Genomic DNA, 20,194 nt, shown 5'->3' with positions numbered 1-20,194 from the left:
CTTAATCGCTATACCATGCTGGCTCTCAGGGGTGCCTGAATACTGGTTTCTCTTCTTTCTCCCATGTATATATTTCCCCCTCCTCCTTTCACTCCTTTTTAAAAGCATCACTTGCAGTCATATATTTGTCTGTTGTGATCTGGTTATAATCAGCATCTTCTGCCTTTTATTCCTGATCTTGGAAGTCGTTTGTCTACAAATCTGAAGATAAAAAGATCAGACCAAAGGCCCATCAAGTCCAGCATTTGGTTTACACAGCAGCCAGTCAGCTGTCTCTAGGAATCCCACAGGCAGGACGACTAAAAAAGCATCCTCTTGCCCATGCTTCGCGGCAACTAATATAAAGAGGCACACTGCTTTTGATATAAATATTATATGCTACCTATAGAAATATAAATAGAGAACATCACACTTAATGTTGAGTGTCATTTTAACCATGTTTATGAGCGTGGGACAGAAGCTGCTAACAGATTAGGCCCTGAGAGCCAAAGTCTTAGATGTTGCCATAACTGCTGTCAGCCTACTCAGCTCATTTCTGCCTTTCAAATCAAAACAAAGCACAAACTAGTTGTTTCATATAATGTCTACCCTCATGGGGACTGAAAGACAGATGGCTGCTGCAAGTTCCTTGTAGGAACTCAGTTCTGAATTGTTTCAGGGGCCCAGGGTGGACTGGAACTGCTGGGGGGGGGGGGGGGCGGGCGTCAGCTTTCCTCACGTGGTTTTCCCAACTTGAAGGGTCACAGGGGACATGATTGCTGTATGTGCATTGAACACTTGCATGTCCAAACCCACCTCCCCCCAAAAGCAAGTAATGGCCCCTGGGGCTGGTGGGCCTAGGAAAATAGTACAAGGGGAAGACTCAAGCCCTTTTTCCCCTGCACCATAGTCTCGATCCAAATTGGTCCTTCAGCATCAGGTTTTCACAGGGAACTTGATTCTGCAAGAAGTGCCTGTGGTGTTAAACGTAACATCTGGGTTGGTCCTAAGAGTCACCTACATCACAAGCAGCAGCTTTGAGACTCTTCCAGCTATCAAGGCAGCATATAAATGTGATAAATGCAACATTTGTGTTTTCAGCCAAATAGTGTTCAGCTGATAACTTAAATAAAAACAAAATAGAAACGGACAAAAATCCATGCACATACACTAAAAACACATACACAGGGCTGGCACTGCCAAGTCAGCGAGGTAGGTAGTTGCCTGGGGTGCCACCTAAGAAGAAGAAGAAGAAGACTGCAGATTTATACCCTGCCCTTCTCTCTGAATTGGAGACTCAAAATGGTTTACAGTCTCCTATATCTTCTCCCCCCACGACAGACATCCTGTGAGGTGGGTGGGGCTGAGAGGTCTCTCACGGCAGCTGCTCTTTCAAGGACAACTCCTGCGATAGCAAAGGCTGACCCAAGGCCATTCCAGCAGCTGCAGGTGGAGGAGTGGGAAATCAAATCCGGTTCTCCCAGATAAGAGTCCACACACTTAATCACTACACCAAGCTGGCTCTCTAGCAGAAGGGGTGGCTCCTGCAGCCTTCAGGCCTACCTTTCTTGGACTCCATATGGTTGGTCTCCTCCATTTCCAAGTGGCAGCCTCTCCACTGCTCACCCTCCTCCGCCTCGAGTGCTTGGAGGACATGCAGCCTCTTCTTGCACTGGGGCAGGCGGCAGTGCTCCACCAAATGACCCCATCCCGGCCTCCCCATCAGACTGAATCCTTTTCACCAGTGTCCGGGCACCTGTGTGGAAAGATCATCCAAGCCTGAACAGGCCAGCAGTTTTGGCCCTTCCCACTCTCTATCGGTGTCAGGCACATCCCCTTCTGCCCAGCCAATTGGAGCACTGCTCAGGAATGTGTGCTCCTCTGCATGCCAAGGTGAGCACCACCTCCACCTCCTCTCCAGCCGGGCTTGCTGCTGCTGCTCATCTCCCACCCAAGCGTGCAGCCTTCCACCCTTGGACAGTTCTTGGCCTGTTGCAGGTCTGCCCGGGTAGGCCTAGCTCGGGCAGACAGGGATGTCAGCCCAAAGGTAGGGAGGTTGCCCAGTCTGCATTCTTGCTGCTGGTCACCTTCAGGTTTTGAACGGCCTGGTGCGGGATGAATGGAGGAAGCACAGGTGCTTACTGTCCAGCCCCCACCCTGTGGGGGCCAATGCCAATTCTTGGCAGGGAAGTCAGGGGCGCGAGGGGGCCTCACCTAGGGCACCAAAAACCCTGGTGCCGCCCTGCACATACAAGACCTAACTTTGAGAAAATGGGGGAAGAAATGGGAAAGGTTTTTAGAGAAGGGTAATATTTACCAGTCTTGAAGAAGTCCATGGAAGCAGTAGATCTAGAGGGGAAAAAATGGCCAGCATTTTGTGAAGCAGAAGATGATGATCCACAAGAGTCGGGGTGTAGGAGGGATCCCACACACTGCTGGGAAGCAGGGTGCACCAGATGTAGGGGCAAAATGTACCCTGGGGCAGGTTGATCCATTTTCCAGAAAAACAATAACTTAATGGATTATTAAAGTAAGTGGGTGCAGGGGAAGTAAGATTGGGTGTTGATTGGATTCATCCAAGAGTGAGTCAATAAGTTTTGGGAGACTCAGTGCCCTAAATTATTCATCTCTCTGGGGCATGGAGGGGGTAGTAGATGGTCAGCTGCTCTTACTCTTCTCTTACAAGCGCTCTACTTGTTCCTAATTGGCTTGTTCCTGACTGGCGCCAATTTTGTTTCATTTTGGGCCAGGCAGTGCCCTACATTTATGAATTTGAGAGCGATATTAAGAAGGTTATTCGAGCTATGGTTATGCGAGCTTATCCCTCTGAAAGGAAGGGATGTAATTGCTAATATGATGGTACAACATGATTGGATTTCTTTATGACTTTCGTGATATTGGAGACATGTATCCTTTCTTTTAATCAGCATGTGTTAAGAACATTAACCAGCCTAAGTTAAGAACTTGTAACTGGTGTACAGTTTTCAGATGCATCTCTGGTGTGTTGAATTTATTGTGGCGTTGACATACAAAGAAGTAGCAGTGCCCTTGCCTGTGATGAAGGTAGAGGTCACAGTGTTCCACTCCACTTCGGAAGAGGCGTAGAAGTAGTGATGGGATTTTCTTTTTCTTTCAACAAAACCAGAGGATTCAATTGGTGCTCCATTCCTTTGCTTTCTTTGAATGTTGTACAGGTGAAGATTCCTGCTGTGACACTACCTTTTCAGTGCTACATTTTGTAAGAAGCAAAATTGTGAATCTTGGAGTTGAGAACTATTATATTGCTCCTTGACAACACAGTCTCACCGTGTACATGAATTTAAAATGGACCCAAGCAGCGCTCTAATGAAGCTTCCCAGTAGAGCTGAGTTATTGTGATCTATTTGGGGTGGAAAGGAATCAGGGATCATGGAAGATAAATGGGCAGTTGGACGGTGCAATGGGAAATGATTCTAGAATAGCTCAAGTGAGCAAAGCCGTCAATGCACCAATGGCCATGCATGACCAGGCAGTGTTTCAGTAGTCTGGCAGAGCCAGTAAACCATAAATGTAATTGGTTTGCTGCAGAAATAACTTTAGATTGGAATCAGATTACTTGAAATAGACACAAGGCTTTGGTATTGAATCAGTTGCCTTAGCAATTGCAGCTTTCCAATGTGAGTGCAGAGAAGCAGTTACCAAGGGGCTGCATTTGTGGCCCAGTGCTGGGAGTGAGCAGAGGGAGACCTTTTTGCTGGTTCCAAGCCAGCCATGTGGAGTTGGGGGGGGGAGGGCATGGTTCCCGCAGCAGCCCTGGGCCAGCCAGGGAGGGGTGGAGCTCCAGGCAGAACTGGAGTTCAGAGTTCTCACTGTGGTCTGTTCCTTCCCTATTTAGTCAGGCTGCTGCTGCGGCCTCACCATCAATTGGTTCCGACTCTTCCTCCCACCCACCCCTCATTTTCAGTTGTTACAAGTTGCATTTCGGTATACCTTGCTTTTCATGTCACTGCACATTCTTCACAGCTTGGTTGGGTGACTTGGGCATTGGGATGGATCTGCTGGTCAAGGAGGCTATGCCTTGCCTGTTTTGGAGACATTTCTAAAAGGCGTCTTGGGGGGGTGCCATGTTCAGCTTGGGACTGTTGATTGGCTTTAACCACCAGGTGGCAAGAGAGCCACATGGTAGCTTGCACTCATGTGGATCCCGGGGCTTGTCACTCTGCAGTTTCTCCCCAGCAGGTGAGATATGGGGATAGGGTATATCACACAGGTCGCCTGGTACAGGATCTCCTGCGCTAATGCTCCTGCAGTTGTATTCAATAAAAGCTGTGGTTATTCCCCACCCCCAAATCTAGTTTGTGTCATCATTCTTCCTCCTTGCCCTCCCTGCCTCCCTCGCCTCAGGGGTCCTCAATATCCTCTGCTGGCAAAACAGTTTGTGATGGAGTAGTCAAACTAGATCCAGCCAACAGTAAACTTCAGCAAATGCAAAGACTAATTGGTGTTCTGTGTGCGTGTGTGTTAAGTGCCATCAAGTCACTTCTGACTTACGGCGACCCTATGAATTAATGACTTCCAGAACTTCCTGTCGTTAACAGCCTTGCTCTGGTCTTGCAGACTGTGGGCTGTTCCTTCCTCTGTTGAATCAATCAGTTTCATGTCAAGTCTTCCTCTTTTCTTGCTGCCCTCAACTTTTCCTAGAATAATTGTCTTTTCCAGTGACTCTTGCCTTCTCCTCCTGTGACCAAAATATGATACCCTCAGTTCAGTCATTGTGACACCCCTTCTGCACTCACACAGAGTGCCTATCACTCTCTTAAAACTCTCAGGTCCCATATAGGTCAGGACGTTACAGTTGCCACCCTTCTTGTCTCTTTTAAAATATACAGAGATCCATGAGCATTGCACATCTCAGGTCCTCTCTCTCATGCACAGAGACATCCACAGACAGCGTAGCCCAGCTCCCTTTAACAACAAGCCCTTACCCACTTGTTGGGATTGGGGCTCAAATACTGTTCCATTCACGTGCTGCCACTATTTATTCATATCCTATAATGCATGTTCAGTTTGAGAACTGAAATTGCGTGTCCGCTTTTTCTCCTTAGACATGTGGCCTGTAGTGTAAACAAAACAAGAAGTTAACTTTTATTTATGGTATGGCCATAACACTGAGGAAACGGAGGTATAAGTAACGTTTGGCTACCATTGAACTTTTGAACTAAGATCCTATTCTTGCAATGAGGATCCTTCAGTTACAAATTGACTATATTTAGCCTGCTTCTGAGCAGCTCTTCTGCGTAGTTCCCCTCGGTCAGGCATTTGACTTCTCTCCCTCAACTCCAGCTGCTGTTCTTAACTGCCATTTTCCAACCCTCTCCCCAACATTCTGTCAGCTCTGATTGGTCACTCTGAGGGAGAAGCGGAACTTACCCTGTCCATCACACATTGGGCAAAGCCGTTGCACAAAAGATTTGTACAAGCACTAATGTAGGAATTCACACAAGAGTTTGTGGAATGCCAGGTTACAAATGCATTTTGCTGGCAGTTCATAGGATCCAGCACAGCGTTTTGAAGTGGTGAGGGGTGAAGAAGACTGAAAATATGTATCTTCTGTATGGCTGTTTTCTCTACAGGTCTTGAGGGGAAAATGTGCCGCCATATTAATGAAACATTAATTGGGAGTACATCTTCCAATTGGAGTCCTGCAAACTCTACCCAATGGGGAGGTGGTGAGCCACTAAATAGCAATGAGAGGTCTTTAAACCTCTGATAGATGGCTTCTTTCAGCACTTTATTGCAAGACTTTCTGTTGTAATATGTAAATTACTATTTCCATTTATACATAAAAGGGATTAAAATACCAGAAGACCAAACAGAGCACATCTGTTGCAGCAAACACTGAGCATCATAATCAATATATATCCTGAGTGGGCTGCACTAGATGTGGTCTTTTTAAAATGTTCTACTAATAAAACTATTTCTTCATTTTTTAGCTCCTACCTATAGAAAGTAATCAAATTGTATGAAACTAACGTGGTTTTTAGCAGAAAACGTTGCACGTAGGCACACATACTTTTTCAGAGTATCGTATAAGCTGTAAAAAGCTATTTTACTTGCAGCAAAGGCTTTCAAAAATCTAGTAGGAGCGCAGATATCTTGGGGATGATCCAAGTCTACCTTATAGGATACGACTAAATAGTGGCAGCATGTGAATGAAACCGTCCCTTCCCCCTTGTAGCTTAGATGGGGTGCATGCTTTCATTTTATCCTCACAACAACCTTGTGCGGTAGGTTAGGCTAAGAGAAATGACTGGCCTATTTCATGAGAGTGTAGATTTGAACCCAGGTCTCCCAACAGTCTAACTATTACTGCCTTTCAAACCTGCTTCTAAAGTGGGAAATAAATATTTTTTACCCCCTGCCTGAAGTAAAAGTCTGCTTAAAAGAGGGCTTAAAAAGGCACATGTTCCCAGAACAATTAGTATATTAATTCTCCGGGAGTAGTCGATACACACACAGAGAATAGCTAATTGAAGTGTTAAATGTGTGTTCTTGACAAACATATTAGTCTCTGTTTAAAGTGTCGGACATCTGTGGCTTATTTTTCAGAAGGCTAACCTGCCCTAAATAGCGAGAGAAGAGTTGTATGCCTTCAAGCTATTGATTTAATTAGCAGTATTGATCAAAAGATGTTGCTTCTTGATAAAATAAATGCACACTTCACTGTTAATGAAGGTCATCTACATTAACACAGTTGTATTCAATAGGAAATTGCTTAGGGCTGGGCATGGGTGGAGAAGGTATATTATTAAATATGCAGCCTTTTTTAATGTAAAGAAAACAGCTTAATATTATTTCTGCCCATCAAACTGTCATGAATACATTGGTCAAGCCCTTTTCTAAAAGATAGCCCTAGTGCTACCATATGTTACCCAGCACTGATGCCCTGAATTGCTTCCTGTAGTCCATCCCAGCTAGAAGTCTTGCTATTTGCATTTTGGACCGATTGAAGTTTATGAACGGTCTTCAAGGGCAACCTCATATAGAGTGCATTATAGTAATCTAATCAGGAGAGGATAAAAATATGGGCCACTGAAACTAGATGACATTCCTTGAGGAATGCTGCAGCTGTTGAACCAGCTAAAGTTGATCTAACAGCATTGCAAAGTACAGACAAAATTAAGGCATCCAGGTATAGATCCGGACTACAAGCTGTAAACCTGCTGGGGGTGGTGGTGGTCCAGGATCATCCGGAGTACCTTGTCTCTCAGCTCAAGAATCAACACTAGCACCAGCCAACACTACATTCTTACCTGGGCTGAACTTCATTTTATTGATCTTTATCTAGAAACTGATACATTCCATTGACAGCCCCACCTGATTCACATGGAAAGGAAAGAGATCACATTCAAGTCTCTTGATCACTTCTCCCAACAGTTTCATATAGATACAAAATAGGATGCAAGAAAGAATTGGACCATATCCAGCGCTTTTGTGTAATAGCCATGGTGCCAAACAAAACTCTACCATCTCAGTTTTCTTGAAAGAATTAGCCAGGTAATGGATCCAGCGGAGTACACAGTTCCCAATGCTGGTAACAAGGTCAGCAGTACTGAAAACTATCTTGCAAACATCCCCCATTGCGTTCCTGACGTTAGGGCATCCGAAGTTGTCTCTGGTTTGAAGCTGAGACTGAAATCCAGTTGGAATGAGTCTAGAGAATGGGTTTCATTCAAAGCCATTTGGACTTGAGCAGCTTACCCAAAAAGAGGATATTAGCAGCCAACCTATACCTAATGAGGCTAGAGATCATACTTTCTAAGAGAAGAACCCCAGTTGCTAGGATGGTGCTTTAAAATGGATAATAGGTGTAGCCAGCTTCTCTGTCTCTGTAGGCCTCTTTCTAACTTGTTGACTAGCTGGCTGTCATTTGCGATATGGGAACAGGGGCATTTATTTATTTAGAATATTTATATGCTGCTTTCTCAGAGATCACAGGCTTATGTACCTCTGCATTAGCCTGTTACAGCAGGCACTGTGTAAATCACAAATTGAGTCTGTTATTACAAAGCTGTTTCTTTTCCTATAGTAGTTCTTATCTGGTTAACGATTAGCCAGTTCATACTAATAGGAAGTCACGTGGTTTGGTTTTACATTATTTTGGCTTAGTTTAGAGGGGAGCAGAGAGAATGTTTGTCTGAAGGGAGGGAATGAGATGGCTCTCCATGGCCGTGTAGGTATTGTGCTGCTCTTTCTTCTGGCTTTTTCCGAGGGATCAGCCCAACCAACCTGCTGTCTGTTTCTTCTGCTTGAGAAGAAGAAGAAGACATTGGATTTATATTCTGCCCTCCACTCAAGAGTCTCAGAGCGGCTCACAATCTCCTTTATCTCCCTCCCCCACAACAGACACCCTGTGAGGTAGGTGGGGCTGAGAGGACTCTCACAGCAACTGCCCGTTCAAGGACAACCTCTGCCAGAGCTATGGCTGACCCAAGGCCATGCCAGCAGGTGCAAGTGGAGGAGTGGGGAATCAAACCTGGTTCTCCCAGATAAGAGTCCACGCACTTAACCACTACACCAAACTGGCTCTCTCATTCAGAAGTTCATTCAGTCTTCCAAGGATAAAATAGTGGGTTGGATCCAGTCAGCTTTTTCACCAGTGAAAAGTGTAGGAGAAATTCCCTTTGGACCACCAAAAAGGCTACGCTGGAAATCACTGGACTGCCATGACGGGTAGCCATGTAGCACAGGGTTTGTAATAAAGAAAAGGAACTGAGTGGTCTTAAAAGTTGGCAGGATCAGCCCTGATGTTCTCCAGTCTGCAAAGTGTGGCACATAATGTTTAAGAAGTAGGTCTCCTTACAAATAACAAATGTTTGTTTGTTCCCTCCCCCCTTCTTTCTCCCCCTCCCTCCTCTCCCAATGCATTTCCAGGCTTCCGGCTGTGATGGCACCGAGATCCCGGATGAGATAAAACTGATTGGCTTTGCTCAGTTAAGTGTCAGCTGATGCCAACCACCTGACCCCCAGCAGAACGGCGAGATCGCAAAGAGGCCAGCTTTCATTAGCGAAGGAAAAATCCGAGCACCACACTCTGACCTGCTTCATTCTACGGCGATTCACCAAGTTGGAACAAGCAAAAAGCCCACCGCTATCCTGCTCTCGCTACCATTCCAGAAACTACTAAATGTCTCTCTTCTAGCAATCAAGTTCGGATTTCCCTGAAGTGAAAGCAGACGAATTGGAAATGCACTCATTTTCTATCAGAGCTTTTTCTTCTTTAATTAAAAAGGAAAAAAGAAATCAATAACAACCTATTTTAGGGGGGTAATACTGACTCTCTTCTGTTGTAGGTAGAACTGAACATAATTTACAAATGCTAGAATTTATTAGCCAAACTTGAATTCTAGTTTTAAGAAAAAAAAAACTGTGAATTTTTTTTTTCTTTCCTTATATTTATGCATTATACAGCCTAGCTATAAGAAATCGATTATATCTTTTTTTGTTGTTTCCTTGATTATGTGCTACTTACAGGTAACCTGTTTTTTTTTAATTTTCAAAGAGAGTTTCAGGTTCATCTTTGAAGCTTTTGTTGCTCTCTTTCCTAGTTTTTTGAACTGATGTAGGCATTTTAGTTTTGGTTTTGTTTTGGTTTGTGTGTCTTTTTTTAAATCCATCATCTGGTCGTGGAGGGTGTGGGAGGTGCCTTGTGGGTATTAACTGATCTAAGACTGTGCCTGAAGCTTTGTGAATCTGAGCTCATCTCAATTCTAGACCTACCACATCGAGATCTCTTGAGTAATGAGAAAGGTTTGCTGTATCAGACTTGAAACAGAATATGGCCTGAATTCTGCTTTGTTGGGGGTGGGGGGGGGGGGGAAGTCTACAAGCCGAAAACTTCTTATAAACAGTTGCCATTAAGCTTTTAAAATATGCCTTTACTTTGCCCATCTCTGATTTGGCTTATCTCTAAAAGTTTAGGAATTTTTGTGTTATAACAATTTAAAAAAACTTGAAGAGAATCTAAGCTTTACTTGAAATTCTGCAGAACACCATGGTGGAGTGCAAAGGAGAAGGGGCTTTGTGCAATGACTTAAGGGTAAAAAGAAATAAAATGGTTACAGACTTTAAAAAAAATACTTTTGACAGAAGTAGTCATATGCTTAACCTGTGGCATAGATATTTTGGAGCTAGTAAATCATTAGATGGATTCTCTAATTTGAAGCATATTTTTCAGGAGGTGGGTTTCTTGGACATTGCCATGTTCAGCCACTTCCATGCTAAACATAGATAAACGGCATCTCTCTCTGACATACGGGAGGGGCAAAAAGAATGGCAGATATGTTATTTAAAAGTTATTTATAATGCCTTGTCATAAATGTTTGAGGTGTTCTAGAGCCATTTGCATACAACTCAATGTAATTTCATTCCATTCTATTGTTTACACAATGATTACTCAAAGACTGACTGCAGAGGTAAAAGGAAAATAAAGTGTATTGCACAAACTGTTTGTATTTCTTCTATTGATGATTTCACAGGATTATAAATCCAAATGGCAAATTTAACTGCTTTGCCTGGGTAAGTGAACAAGCTGGATTATCTGCTAACCTAGAGCAGTCGTCTCTAACGTGGTGCCTACCAATGTGTTTCCTAGAGCCCATGTGGGAGCAAGAGGGAACTTTATGTTCCACTGATAACAATTTACTGGAGATCCCTGGCCCTTGGGGGTAGGCCCAGCTGTCCTCGACCAGGGCCAGGGCCTTTTCAGTCCTGTCCCCAGCCTGATGGAACTCTCTGCCAAATGACACCAGGACCCTGCGGGACCTCACACAATTCTGCAGGCCTTGAAATGCAGACATGTTCTGTCAGGGTTTTGGTTGAGAGGCGTACAGTTTTCAAAAACTGCCATATTCCTTTCCCTCTTCCTCCTTCCCCAGACACTTTGTAGGTTTTCTCCGCCCCCCCCCATATGACATCATGGTAGTCCAGAATGTGTGTGTGGAGGGGACTAATAGGATGCCATCTGGGACATCTGGAAATTTTGTGTGTGTGTGTGTGTGTATAAGCAAACATTAACAAATATAAGATAGAAATACCACCGTATATATACATAAACAGTCATATTTGGATCAACAGGAGAGCAAAAATCAATGCATGAAAGAAACCATCATTAATGATCAGTATTGTCTAATGAATTATGACAAATAACATATTTCTACCTATAAAATTGTTAAACAGGTATTACATTGTTAAATATAAATTACTTATATACTTTTGTTTTGGTGTGGTCTGCATATAATTATGTTTTCATTCTTAACATTTCTGACCTTGGGTCATTATAAACATAAACATACGTTACTCAATTCTGTCTCTTAATCCTTTTGGACCATATTATTTTATTTTATTTTTTAATCTTTAAAGCTTTCCAGCTTAAGTTTGATCAATCAGTGGAGCTTTTCTCTAGTTCTGTCCCTCAATGGAGTTTGTCTCTAGTTCTTTTGAGACTTCTTTATAAACCATTTGAGTCTATGGCTACTTCTGAGTTATCTTTCCTTTAATACAATACATCAGCTTAAAGGGTAGCAGAACTCAGTGGTCTGTGCTGCATCCCTCCCTTTCTAAAATTTCATGTGGAAAAGGTAGTTCTTAGACTACGACTTGACTTGGTTACCTACATTACTCTTTCTGTTTCCCCCCATCCCCCAATGATTTAGCAAAAAAAAAAAATCATACACACTAGCCTTTAGGAGAGCTATTCTATTTTATTTTAAAAGAACAGAAGAGTTCAGGAGGGATAGAACTTGTTTTCTTCAGAGGTTGTAATAGAAGTAAAACTGCCTCTATACAGGCTTTATCTAGTCCCTGCAATTAAGACAGTGTACACTGTGCCTTGTAGGAGCTGTCCAATTAATGTCTCTGCACACTCAACAAGGGCCAAGGATTCTTCTGCATTGTTCTCTTCGAGATTACTCATGATGGATGTGTGCAAAGCAGCCACATGGTCAATGTCCTCAACTTTTATCTGTCTTTACTCAATGGATATTGATTCCAGGAGCAAGGCAGCTGTGGGGAAAGCAGTGTTACAATCACTTTTCTGCTGATCCAGCCTACATCCTCTTCCATGGTGAGTGAACTTGCTGTTCTTTCATGTGGGACTGCACAGAAGCCATGAGGATGAAAACAGGATTGCACTGTCCTGTAACCCCTATTCATCAAGTGGACTTCTATGCAGGCACACATTCCTCCCTCCTTTCCCCCACTGTGAACTGCTGGCTTTGGCTCAAAGCCTTACGATGGCAAAAGGACTATTCCCCCCAGGTCACATGACCATTTGGACAGAAAACTACACACATTGAAGTGAGAGGGAGCGCTCCTGGGGCTCTAGAAATTTCTCAAAATAGCTTACTAGCTCCTCTCTGGTCAGCCTGTGAAAGCGCAGTGTTGCCTGCACAGAAGACCACTCGATAAACAGTGGTTACAGGTCAGTGTGCAATCCTGTTTTCCTGTGTAGTACAAGCTGGAAAGAGTAAATAAATTTTAATAGTGGAAGAATGGGAAAAACATCACAGAACATTGTAAAGAATTCTCCAGTATTTTCACAAAACTAGTTTTAAAAAGGCCACTTTTCCACAATTTTTTAAACATATTGTCTTAATTACACTTGAGACTCTATTTATGCCTAATTAGATGTAAAGAGTTAAATTACTGTACTTGTGTCCTGCATCTGGTGTTGTTTCCCTCCTGGCTAGGGCACTGCATTGTTCAGATGTATATCTAGTCTGCCCCAGCAATGCAGCATTATTTTAGACTGACTATTCAGTGGTCCCATGACAGAGTGGTTTCAAATATTCACAGATGCAGCATATTTAAACTGTCTTGTGTTCTGTGCTTGTGGGGAGGGGGATCAGCTTGTGGGTTCAAATCCCTCAATGTATATAAGGGTACCTTAGCTTTTTCTCCTGTTCTTTTGGACAGTGAAATATCGTGCAGGGGGGGAGAAAGATTTGTGGATTTGTGCAGGACAGCTTTGTGGAACTTCTTTGAATCTCTTAAACTGCATATGGGAACTTTGAGTAGGTCTTCCTCCATTTACAGAATACGAATACAGGAACACTTATCTGACGCAGCGGTGAATGGGTGCAAACCGTGTGTGTGGGGATGCATTTAACAGCTCTCTCATGCTGCACTACAGTCTGTTAACTCCACAGAGCTGATAGCAGAATTTGTAGAGATAGGTCCAAAGGTAAAAGCAGAAAAGTTATTGAAGCATTCTTTTGAATGAAACCAAAAACACTGCTGCCAACCTCAAAATGAGACATAAAGCTACTATTTGACACAGACAAATGATCAAGGAAAAACTAAGCTCAGTTGCTATGCATGCAGCCATAAGAAATCAAACACATTTGGCTCTTTTATGAACTGCTTGACGTGTTTGCATTTGTGCTGCTGAATTCTTCACCCCATGCCTAAGAAGCCGAACTTGAAAGATTCAGATGCACATGCAGCAACTATTTTATTGGCACCAAACGTCGTTGCCGATCAGAATTTCAACGACTTTGTAATTGTTACGATCGAATGGGTGGAGGCAACGTCATGCTAAGCAGCTTTACACAGAAGCCTGTTTATGTTCTGTGCACAAAGTGAGCTCAGTTGCTCTTAGAAATGCAGCTTGCGGTTTTAATACACTGGTTTATGGATTTGTATAATTTGAAAAAGAGCCCCGTGGCACAAAGTGGTAAAGCTGCAGTACTAAGCTCTGCTCACGACCTGAGTTCGATCCTGGCGGAAGCTGGGTTCAGGTAGCCGGCTCGAGGTTGACTCAGCCTTCCATCCTTCCAAGGTTGGTAAAATGAGTACCCAGCTTGCTGGGGGGAAAGTGCAGATGACTGGGGAAGGCAATGGCAAACCACCCCATAAAAAGTCTTGCCGTAAAAATGTTGTGAAAGCAACATCATCCCAGAGTTGGGAACAACTGGTGCTTGCACAGGGGATTACCTTTATAATTTGAAAAGCCAAATGATCACTCCACTACTGCTTCCTATGAATTGGGCCTAAATTTCTCCCAAGGGCTACGTTCATATATTTTCCCTGGCCATGGAATGCACACATGGATTTGTAGGAAAATGCAGAAGTTCTTTGTTTTGAGCTTTACTGCTGAGATCTCCAACCTCCTGCCAATCCTGGGATCCATTTTAGCTCTGTTTTCAAAATGGGATCCACTTAATTCTGACTGGGCACGTATCCAATCCTGCGTGTGCAGAAGGCTGGTTTTCCTGTGTTCCTCTGCATTCCTGCAGGCATCTCTGACCTGAAAATATCACTGCTGGGACTGTGAGGCCAATGTGGAAGAACATCTGACCCATAGATCCAAGTGGGCAGCCGTGTTGGTCTGAAGCGGTAGAACAAAGCAGGAATCAAGTGCACCTTTAAGACCAACCAATTTTTATTCAGAACGTAAGCTTTCGTGCATTCTCTTAAGCACACTTCATCGGACGAGGGGATCAGGTATTGTATATTTGCATATTGCGGCTTGAATAACACATTTGCATATTGCGGCTTGAATGACACATAGTAAATCTGTGCTGACAGAAAGGATTTCTGTCCATTGTGCAGGACTTCCTTTCATCCCCAAATGACACCCAAAATGTAGCTCCTGGGGGATGGGTCATCCTCCCCAGTCCCATGATCAGTAGGAGAGGGACCCAACAAAATCAGTGGAAATTGCCCTCCTCTTTGGCTAACAATTTTTCTGGATGTAGCACCACTATTGGTATTTGAAAATAACCGTGTTCCTAATAATTTGTTAATGTATAATAATAGTTGTTAATGCTACACAGCACTAACTTGATTAAACAGCCTGACTTCTTTCAAGGGCCTATTTTGTGTGGCGAAATACATTTCTAGTCCCAAAATTGTTGTATGTATATTGCAGAAAACTGAACTTGGCCATCCCTAAAGCAGGGCATTTCCGTGACCCCTCTCCCCCATTATTGCGACTTCTGGGACTGTGCAGAGTGGTTACCAGCCTGAACTTCATGCACTTGTAGGTGGGTTGTCCTTCTGGCACCAGCTGTTGGCCCAAAACTTTTGGAAAACTAGGAATGTACCATACCAGGAGGAGCTGGAGATATCTAAGCATTACAGCACAATCCCTTCTAAGCCCTTGACTTCAGTAGACAGTAACTGTAAGGGTCTGTAGAACAGCTCAATTCAAGTCCAGTAGCAAGAGTTTCAGGGGGAAGAAGAAGATGATGATGATATTGGATCTATACTCCACCCTCCACTCTGAATCTCAGAGCCTCAGAGAGGCTCACAATCTCCTTTATCTTTCTCTCCCACAACAGACACCCTGTGAGGTAGGTGGGGCTGAGAGGGCTCTCACAGCAGCTGCCCTTTTCAAGGACAACCTCTGTCAGCGCTATGGCTGACCCAAGGCCATGCTAGCAGGTGCAAGTGGAGGAGTGGGGAATCAAACCCGGTTCTCCCAGATAAGAGTCCGCACACTTTAAAGCCCTATATGATCTGGGACCAACATACTTGAAGGACTGCCTACTCCCTTATGAACCTGCCCAACCACTGCAATCATCTACCAAGGCCCTACTTTGGAGGCCCTCACCTTTTGGATTAGGTGGGTGGCAACTGAGGGCCTTCTCAGTTGTGGCCCCCAAACTCTGGAACTCTCTCCTCAGGGAGATTCTTCTGTCCCTTTCTATTGCTATCTTCTGCCAAACATTTTCATTTCATTTGACATTCTCTCAGGGATCCTTCCTTCCTTCCCAATGTTTTATTGCTTTTATGTCTTCATATGTTTTTAATCAATGTTTTAATGGTGTATTGTTCTTTTTTGTTGATTTTAATGGTTTTAAAATGTGATTTTATGTAAGTTTTAATTTGTTAGCCATCTTAGTGTCCCTGGTGAGGGCAGAAAGGCAGGATATAAATTTTGTAAAATAAATAAAAATAGATATATCTAAAACCCACTTTTTTGCAGCCCACAGTCAAAAGCTTGGTTAAAGAAAGAGCTTCTGCCTGTTGCTTAAAAGTAGTAAGATCCAGCACATGACCACAGAAACAGCCCTCTTCCTTATGGCCACTCACCTTCCACACAGAAAAACATGTATAGAAACATTTAATTATGCTGGAAGGTAGATGAAAAAGTGATCCTTTAGGTATCCTGGTCCCAGATCATTTCAAGAGAATGACCATCACTTTTGCTTGAAGCCTAGAAGCAAGTAAGCAGCCATACAGTCGTTCCAGGATTGTAATGACAACGACTCCCTATTGCCTGCCCCAGATGGTAGTCTGGCTGTAACATTTTATATGACACCATTTTCCAGGGCAGCCCTACATGGAGTGCATCACGATAATAAAATCTGGATGCAATCAAAACAAAGGTAATTGTGGCCAGATAAAGTCTGCTGAGGAAAGGCCACAGCTGCTACACCAACCCAACTTGGGCAAAAGCACTACGGGTCACAGAAAATGCCTGTGTCTCCACCTGTAACTAAAAAGTACACTGTGAGCCTTCAGAGAGATTGCAATGCCATCTAGACCAGACTCATCTGGATGGTTTAGTACTGGCCAACCTCTGTCATTTCAGCTTCAATGTACTGATCTTCATCGAGTCCATTACCTCCATCCTCTCTGGACTTAGGTAAGAAGAAGAAATGGAGTTGCCTTTCATCCACCTGTTGTTGACAGTATAGTCTAAATCCTCCTCGAGATGCTAAACTGCATGGGGGACAAGAGGGAACCTCTGCTGAAATCACAGCACATATGATGCCGCATTGAGAAGTTGTCTCTCAGCTTCATCTACTGCTAACTATCTGACAAAAGTAGAACCACTGGAGTGTGATTCCCTCAGTCAGTCCCTGTCTCATCCAGTTTAATCACAAAGATGCCTGGAAGCTACCATGGTTGACCCTGATTGACAGTATTAGCCACAAGAAGTCCAGAAGAATAACCAGGTTTGCCCTCCCCATCCCCAGCGACGGTTGCAAATTAGGGTGACCAAGTGGTTTCATATAAAACTAGGCCTGAAGTTGAGCTGAAATAGGTTCATTAGTCTCATCCGAACACGCTTGGATTCCGATAGCTACGACTACCTGCTTCTGCAGCCCCATGCCCCAATGGGAAATTTGCTCAGTTTAAATAATTGGTGTTCTAAGAATATTTATTTAGGAAAGCCTTACTACTTCCTCTTAGAAGTAGTTTGGTGTAGTAGTTAGGAGCACACACTAGGAGCACATGCTGGGAAACCGGGTTAGATTTCCCCACTCCTCCACATATACCTGCTGGTGTGACCTTGAGTTCTCTCAGAGCTGTTTCTCAAGAGTAGTTTCAGAAAGAGCTCCCTCCGCCCCACCAACCTCACAGGGTGTCTGTTGTGGGGAGAGCAAGGAAAGATTACTGTAAGCTGCTCTGAGTGAAGGGTGGGTTATAAATCCAATCTTCCCCTTCTCCTCTTTCAAGACAGTAGGAATTTCCTCCTCTCTAAAAGTAACACTGACCACTAATAGACTAATTTGGCAGCGCTCTCTGGCTCATTGTTGAAAGCCAGAGTGGACAGCTGTTCGGAACTGAACATTTTGTATAGCTAAAGTTCATTGCTTGTGAAAATTACATATTTTTGTCTGTTTGCTAGGCTTACACTAAGTTCTATCACTTTCTAAGGCATGTACAACTCCATTTACAGACTGTCCATGTGGGATTGGCCACCGCCTTGTGTTATTTTTGCCCCACAGGCAAATGGCAGCAGGCAGGAAATTCTATGACTGATGGGGACTTGAGCCATTACAACTCATGAGAAAGAAAAAACCCCCAAAAATATTTGGAGCTAATAAATAGAAAAAATATCTTGCTAGGAGGACATGAATTTTAGATGGCAACAGACACCTGTAAAAGCACATAGTCTACTCAAAGCAGGGGTAAACTGGCATTCCAACACAGAGGTCATTTCAAATGCCAAATTTGCATATTCCTACTGTGAAGTGGAATATCTGTAAGATCACTTGAGTGACAATCAGGATTAAAATACGGACAGGAGCTCAGCAGGATAATTGCAAGCATGTTTCCAGTTCAGCTGAGGCTAATGAGACTGTAGCGCAATTAGGATAAAATTTGGCCCTGCTGTTTTGCATAAGCATTTAATCAATCAAAAATTGGATAAAGGTCAGAAGAAAACTGCCAAACCCTTGTGCTGCATGGATTTATTAGCCTTTACTGAGATCGTGGTCTTTTTGGAGAGTGGACCACCCACTCATTGATTTGGGCAACTTTGCCAAAATGGCACATCTGGTCAAATAGTCTTCATGTGGCTGGTGGCTATAACATCCCTCTCTTCAACATCTGTTGCCACATGAATCCCTTCAGAAGTCATCTAGTTGAATAATAAAGTAGATGCAAGGCTTGTTAAGGATGAAAAAAAGCTGTGGAAGATAAGCTGCACAGCAGCCATTTTGTAGAAAAATAGGTGGTGGAGCTCATCCAGGGATTGTTATGCAGCTGCAATACTATTCAATGGACAAGGAGGTGGAACTCTCAGAAGGAGGAGGTGGAACTCTCAGAAAGGTTCAGGAGCTGCACTCCTGTGAGCTCCCACTGAATCTGAGGCCTGGCTGTGAGTATAATCTTTCTTCCCCACCGTTCTCCATTCCCTGTATCTGTTGACCTCCATCTAATAATTTACCTCCTCTGCTTTCTGCTAATGCAGTTTTTAAAAAAAAACACCTGAATTAAGATTATACAACAGTTGTACTGTAGATAAATTTAATGGAGAACTGCACTCCCAACAGAAATCAGTGGTGATAGGAACAAGTGTCATTCCCTCATTCGGTCTTTGGGAAGTCAGTGATACAAGTTAGGAGACCACAAGGAAGCAGGGTAAGGGGGCAAACAATTAGGAAATTCTTACATCATCATCATAGTCAGGCCTCGGATTCAGTGGGAGCTCAAATGGAGCACAGCTCCTGAACCTTTCTGAGAGCTCCACCTCCTCCTTCTGAGAGTTCCATCTCCTTATCCATTGAATAATATGCATAACAATCCCTGGATGAGCTCCACCACCTATTTGTCTACAAAATGACCCTGCCCTGATCATAGTACAAATGGCTGAGCTGAGGCAGGGTTGGTTCTAGGATTGCATGGGCTCTGGATGAAAGTGTAACTGGCCCCCCTTTCCCCTTTGGTATGGCCTCCTTTTCTTCCAAACACACCCCTTCCATGTGGTCCCTCTCATTTGGCTCTACCTTTTTTTCTTCTGCATTCCAGTTTGCTTACTCTGGAAAAGAGAAATCCCCAATTGTGCTTTCTTAGTTACTTTCCTTATTTGTATAAAACTATGATTGTATTTGATATGCATTCAATAAAATAGGCATCATTTATGTAAAAGTAATAAAAATGTCATCCTGGAGGAATCTCAGCCTCGAGGTCTGTGGAAAAGTTTCTCATCACAGAAAGTGAGGAGGCAAATCCACATCCATCCAAAATGCCTAAGCAACTGAACAATCCCAACATACTGATGGAACCATCAGGTAGAAAGAGGGGAACTTAATTTCCTCACTCACCACTGGATCAAAGGAGCCACGAATTAAGCAATACAAGAAAATAAAACTTATTCTTAATACTGAGAAATGCATCACCAATTTTATTTAAACCAAGAGCTACATCTTCAACTAATTTAATCCTCTGATAGATGTCACAATCCAACTTTTAACTTGTTGGTTTTATATATATGTACTGTTTTGAAAACTGATTTATATTGTCTTTTTTCTAACTGCTCACTGCCTTGAGAGGTCTAATTGGGTACAAAGTTGGCTAGGTATGTTTTTGCCTGTGCGCCCACAACTAAGATGTGTAACATGACAAAGCACCTTAGCTGTGACAACTGCCATAGAACTGGCTCAACAGCATCTATGCCAAGATATCTGAAATAGAGCTTTCAGGGAAAGTTTTCACAAATTCCACAAGGCCACTTTCCAGAATTTTATTACTCCAGAAAAAAAATTACTAAATGTGATGTAATGTAAAAAAAGATCTAGAATAAAGTTAGAGTCCTGTGGCACCTTTAAGACCAAAAAAGTTTATTCAAGGTATGAGCTTTCGTATGCAAGCACAAAAATTGTTTGTCTGGCCAGAAGCCTGCATCAACACAATATTCAAGTTGTGGGAAGAACAAGGTACAAAGAATGCCTGAGGTTTTTTTTCCCCTAGAGCCAGCATGATGTGGTTAAGAGTG

At 43.3% G+C, this 20,194-nt stretch overlaps 1 protein-coding gene across 2 annotated transcripts in view; it reads left to right on the top strand.

The window, feature by feature from the left end:
• The window catches only part of STK39 (serine/threonine kinase 39), a 183,364-nt gene extending 172,901 nt beyond the window's left edge, over positions 1-10,463 (top strand). For both annotated transcript variants that reach the window (XM_060257268.1, XM_060257267.1), the window contains one exon: positions 8,893-10,463. In XM_060257268.1, the coding sequence (XP_060113251.1) occupies positions 8,893-8,967 (75 nt within the window). In that variant the 3' untranslated portion in view covers positions 8,968-10,463. The remainder of the gene's footprint in view (positions 1-8,892) is intronic.
• Positions 10,464-20,194: the final 9,731 nt, after the last annotated feature.

This window comes from Heteronotia binoei, chromosome 16, assembly GCF_032191835.1.
Source record: "Heteronotia binoei isolate CCM8104 ecotype False Entrance Well chromosome 16, APGP_CSIRO_Hbin_v1, whole genome shotgun sequence".
Taxonomy (NCBI): Eukaryota; Metazoa; Chordata; class Lepidosauria; order Squamata; family Gekkonidae; genus Heteronotia; species Heteronotia binoei.
The sequence above is the reverse complement of the archived record's forward strand: the minus strand, read 5'-3'. Positions and strand labels throughout refer to the sequence as shown.